This window comes from Triticum dicoccoides, chromosome 7A, assembly GCF_002162155.2.
Source record: "Triticum dicoccoides isolate Atlit2015 ecotype Zavitan chromosome 7A, WEW_v2.0, whole genome shotgun sequence".
NCBI lineage: Eukaryota > Viridiplantae > Streptophyta > Magnoliopsida > Poales > Poaceae > Triticum > Triticum dicoccoides.
In genome coordinates, this window is record NC_041392.1 from 550252407 (window position 1) to 550258208 (window position 5802).

The 5802-nt window shown below is 46.7% G+C and overlaps 1 protein-coding gene across 1 annotated transcript; it reads right to left on the reverse strand.

Moving 5' to 3' along the window:
* Nucleotides 1–4156: 4156 nt before the first annotated feature.
* LOC119334629 (vegetative cell wall protein gp1-like) lies at nucleotides 4157–5389 on the reverse strand. Its single transcript, XM_037607167.1, has 2 exons — nucleotides 5205–5389; nucleotides 4157–5113 (listed from the first exon to the last, which is right to left on the reverse strand). Exons 1-2 carry the CDS (start codon nucleotides 5368–5370, stop codon nucleotides 4314–4316), a joined length of 966 nt encoding a protein of 321 aa, XP_037463064.1. The 5' UTR covers nucleotides 5371–5389; the 3' UTR covers nucleotides 4157–4313.
* Nucleotides 5390–5802: the final 413 nt, after the last annotated feature.

A 5802-nucleotide genomic window follows, 5' to 3' on the forward strand; every position in this document is an offset into this window, starting at 1 on the left:
CGGCGACGGCGCGTGGCGCAGGGGCGCGGCCAGCGACAGCGTGGGCTCGAGGGCGGCGGACGACGTCGGCGTGGGCTCGGGGGCAAAGGCGACGGCGACGGCGGCGGGGTAGCCTAGCCTGAAGGGAGGAATTTCATGAAACTTTTCATAATCTTCAGACATGTCTGTCTTGCCCTCCACTCACAATGTCCCTTTTTCCTGAAAGAACTATATGGCGCTTTGGCTCATCGTATGATGTATTCTCTTCCTTATCTTTTCTTTTTCTCGGTCTGGTAGACATGTCTTTCACATAAATAACATGTGTCACATCATTGGCTAGGATGAACGGTTCATCAGTGTACCCAAGATTGTTCAGATCCGCTGTTGTCATTCCGTACTATGGGTCTACCTGTATCCCGCCTCCTGATAGATTGACCCATTTGCACTTAAACAAAGGGACCTTTAAATCATGTCCATAGTCAGGTTCCCATATGTCCATTATGTAACCATAATATGTGTCCTTTCCCCTCTCGGTTGTTACATCAAAGCGGACACCGTTGTTTTGGTTGGTGCTCTTTTGATCTTGGACGATCGTGTAAAATGTATTCTCATTTATCTCATATCCTTTGTAAGTCAATACAGTCGAAGATGGTCCCCTGGATAATGAGTACAACTCATCACGAACAGTGGTGTCACCTCTGAGACGTGTTTCCAACCAACTGCTGAAAGTCCTGATGTGTTCATATGTAATCCAGTTGTCACACTACTTCGGGTGTTTGGAGCGCAGACTGTTCTTATATTCATCGACATACGGGTTCACCAAGGTAGAGTTCTGTAGAACTGTGTAGTGTGCTTGAGACCAAGAATGCCCGTCCCTGCATATTATTTAGTCCGCTCCTAGCGTGCCTTTTCCAGTCAGTCTCCCATCATACCGCTATTTAGGGAGACTTATCTTCTTAAGGCCAGGAATGAAGTCAACAAAAAACCCAATGACATCCTCTGTTTGATGGCCCATGGAGATGCTTCCTTCTGGCCTAGCACGGTTACGGACATATTTCTTTAGGACTCCCATGAACCTCTCAAAGGGGAACATATTGTGTAGAAATACGGGGCCCAGAATGACAATCTCGTCGACTAGATGAACTAGGACGTGTGTCATGATATTTAAGAAGGATGGTGGGAACACCAGCTCGGAACTGACAAGAGATTGCGCCACATCACTCCTTAGCCTTGGTATGATTTCTGGATCGATCACCTTCTGAGAGATTGCATTGAGGAATGTACATAGCTTCACAATGACTAATCAGACGTTTTCCGGTAGAAGCCCCCTCAATGCAACCGGAAGCAGTTGCGTCATAATCATGTGGCAGTCATGAGACTTTAGATTCTGGAACTTTTTCTCTGGAATATTTATTATTCCCTTTATATTCGACGAGAAGCCAGTCGGGACCTTCATACTGAGCAGGCATTCAAAAAAGATTTCCTTCTCTTCTTTGGTATGAGCGTAGCTGGCAGGACCTTCATACTGCTTTGGAGGCATGCCGTCTTTTTCGTGCAAATGTTGCAGGTCCTCCCGTGCCTCAGGTGTATCTTTTGTCTTCCCATACACGCCTAAGAAGCCTAACAGGTTCACGCAAAGATTCTTCGTCACGTGCATCACGTCGATTGAAGAGCGTACCTCTAGCTCTTTCCAGTAGGGTAGGTCCCAAAATATAGATTTCTTCTTCCACATGGGTGCGCGTCCCTCAGCGTCATTCAGAACAGCTAGTCCGTCGGGACCCGTTCCAAATATTATGTGTAAATGAGAGACCATAGCAAGTACGTGATCACCGGTACACATGGCGGGCTTCTTCCGGTGATCTGCTTGTTTGCCTCAGCCACTTCGAGAAAATTATGCAGGCCCTTAATGTACTCAGAGGTGTGTCTGTCACCGTACATCCATTGCCGGTTCATCTGCGTGTATTATATATAATTATGTGTGTCAAAAGTAAGAAAATTAGACAAGTATGTATCTAAAGTAAGATTTTTTTCTTTCAGAAAGAAGATAAGAACAAGAGGCTCACCACGGTGGTGCCGGCGACGAGATCGGCGCGGGCGATCGACGGCGGTGAAGACGAGGACGGGGTATGACGGACCGCTAAACCTAGACAAATCTCGGAAAAAAATGGAGCTCGGAGGTCGAGCTTCGAGAGGAGAAAGCTTAACTAATGTGGCTCGGTCATTTCATCGAACACCTCATGTGCATAGGAGGTGAGCTAGAGCACCCAATGCCACCCCCCTCGCCGGCTAGCAAAAAACAGAGCACTGTGGAGTGCTCTGCTCGCCAGCGATGGGGTATATATAGGCAACTCATTGGTCCCGATTCGTGGCTGGAACCGGGACTAAAGGCCATCCTTCTGTCCCGGTTCCTGCCATGAACCGAGACCAATGGTTGTGGGCCAGAAGCGAGGCCCATTGGTCATGGTTCGTGCCAAGAACCAGAACAAATGGGCCCAGACGAACCAGGACCAATGCCCACGAGGCCCCGGCCGGCCCCCTGGGCTCACGAACCGGGACAAAATGCCTCCATTGGTCCCAGTTCGTGACAGAACCGAGACTAATGGGCTGGCCAGGCCCGAACGAAAGCCCCTTTTTCTACTAGTGGCTGATCGATCTAGCGCAGTCAATGACGACATTGTCATCGCCCCCACTCAGATTGGGCGATGGGCATATGACGGTAGGAGGGCGGGGCCCTCCCGTAGTACTGTAAGAACCCCTAAAAATCAGTTCATTTACTTGTTTTGGTACTCAATCATGAGCATTTCAACCGGGTTCATACATTTTGTTTGCATAGGGCTTAGTAGAAATCGTAGGGTTTCAGTCGACTTTGTTAAGGTTTCAAAGGAAACGTTTGGAGTTCACTATCCACTCTAACCTCTTTTATACCTAACATGATGCCCGTGTGTTGCCACGGAACCATTGGCTTAGAGGTGGTGAAATAATGTTGGTGTCCTTTATCAATGTCGTCAGAGAATTTAATGACCATATTAGGTTGGGGAGAGAACTAAAATCAAAATGTATTTTGGGTCGAAGTCACCTTTTTGTCTTTGTTATTTATGTCTTTCACAAAAAGTTAGTCTTATATAAAAGTAGTGTATTTGTTTATTCATGATAGATGTCTTATGTGAGTAAATTACATTTATTTATATGTCCTTTAGAGTCTCTTTGAGGGCATCCAATAAAATATATGTCTCTTTGAAGGTTGCTAGTTTCACGTGTAGAGATATGTGTGTTTGTTTATTTAGAAAGAATGTTGGACCCATTTGTAAACTCATCATTAACTCCAATTTTTTTTAAATAGGGAAAAAAGATTACTATAATGCACAAAAAACAACACAAAATCATTTGTGGTGTAGTAATTTTGAGCTTTTTCATGTGATTTGACTGGAGTAATGACATTTTAATTATACTCTACCGCCAATTTTTTTCGTGTGGTTTAGTTTTTATTCACCCTTATTCATTAGGATATATGTGGTTTTTCTACTCCTACGTGTTTTTAGAATCTTATACATCATCTAGGCCTTATCCGTACTCACTTTTCATGATCTTCAACCACGATTCCTTTCCTTGACAACATGTATCGAGATTACAAAATCGCAGCAGTAAGGCTGGTTGTAATGGGGAGTATCATATACTAGTATCATGCATAAAATACTAGTCTATGATACTACATCCCTAATGCATAGTATCATATGTTGGTATCATAGAAGACTATATTTATTGTCATGCATGACACAAAAATAGCACATCATTTAATATGATACAGTATCATGATATGATACTCAAGCCTCCCTTTCTTCATTTAATTCTATACCACTTCATCAAAATTGCTTAGTTGGCATGCATAATACTACCTATGATACTCCCATTACGAACAGCCTAACTAACTAGCCAGTAACCATAAAAAATAGATAAAACGAGACATGAAAAACATGAATTTAACATGAAAACTTTGCGAGAAAAAACTATGAACCCACGAAGGCGCAATCCAGTACGACAAAAGAGTATTATAAGCACGAGACGACATGCCGGTTTTAGATGAGACTACATGAGGTATATATATATATGAGAGGCAATACATAACAATCTTTGGAGGACAAGTACACATCGACGCAACGTCCACACCGTTTGTACTATGTTAGTATAACACGATAGAATTTGGATCACTTCATCCCAAATAAAATTACGAGTCTACAGTATATACAGCCCAGTACAGGGAGAAGCCAAAGGGAAGCTGCCCAGTTTTTTCTTCGACGCTATACAATAGCAGTAGGATACTAGGATCTAGTTCGTACCTATGACTTCAGTCTGAAGGATGTCGTCACTTGGAACTGTCCAGGGCTGGGTATTTCGGAGGGCCCTGGGTGCACTGCTCTGGCCTCGGGCAAAGCGCTACTCCCCCTACCTGACGGATCAGGAACTTGGTGTCCAACGCCTTCGCGCGCGGGGCGTGGTGGATCAACATCCCGCTGCTTAACATCTTCGTAGGTGCCGGAGGGAGGTTTCTCAGGCACAGGCTTAGGTGTGCTACATGAACCGTAACCAGGAGTAGCGTATGCAGGATGTTCCTCAACAGGGCCCTCGTCAGTTGAACTGTCGGGAACTGGGTACTTGGGATGCTCCTTGGTGCACTGCGCAGGCTCGTCGCCGTCGGTCATGGCGCTACGCCCCCTAGCTGATGGATCAGGAACTGGGTGTCGAGGATCTTCGAAGATGCCAGCAGATACAGGTTCAGATGCGTTACATGAACCAGTATTAGGAGCTGGGTGTGTGGTGGGATCTTCGGGGGCGTCCAGATAAGCCTTGCCGGCTGCACTTTTAACGGCTGGAAGTGGAGGTCGACCCGGTGGATCAACAAGCCGGTGTCGAGGATCTTCAAAGATGTGAAATACAGGTTCAAGTGTGCTAGATGAACCCTGATCAGGAGTTGGGTGTGCACTACTAGGATCTTCTGGGGCGTTCGGATAAACCTTGCCGGCTACATCTTTAACGGCCTGAGGTGGGCGTGGGGGTGGGCGTGGGCGTGGGCGTGGCACCCCAGGGAGTGGGTGAACAACAGTCTCTTCCTGCTTGGTGCGTGGACGATCTGGCGGAGCTGCAAAACGTAATGGAGTATCTGTTAGCAATGGAACCGAAGGAGACGCGTGCGTGCAGGAAGCATTAATCTGTGCTGGTTACCATGCTACCTGGGGTCTGGACGGCTGCAGCGGCCGGAGGAGTATCAGCTCCTGGGATGGGCGGCGGCACGCTTCTGGCGGCGGCGGAGGAGGAGAAGAATGAGCTCAGCTGTGGCCTCCCGTGCGACACGAGCAGCACCAGGGAGCGCACAGACGACCGGGCAGCAAGCGCCATCCTCTCTAGGCAGAGGACAGGTTGGTTGGTGACGAATGCCTCCTGGGCCCCGGGATTATATGTTCATATATGTGTGTTTCAGTCTTTCAAATCAGTCATAACTCACGGAGGTTCGCACTCAGCGACGACCTTGACCTTGACCTTCGTCAAGAGGAAGGCATGCGTTCATACCATGTATGTGATGTTGTCTGCGTTCACACGTTTGGAGGTATCTTGGCATGTTGACTTGTGCTGCCAATGATAGCCTCTGCGAATCAACCTGTGTTGGATGATTAGAAGGACAATGATATTCCAACCCATCAAAGTTTAAATTCTACTAGTGCTCGCATTTATTCTGACATAGGACTTGTGATGATGCGCGTTCAGTGGGAGGAGATGTTTCCGTCAATTATGAGGCGACTACGGTGACTTTGTAAAATCCCAAGATAATAT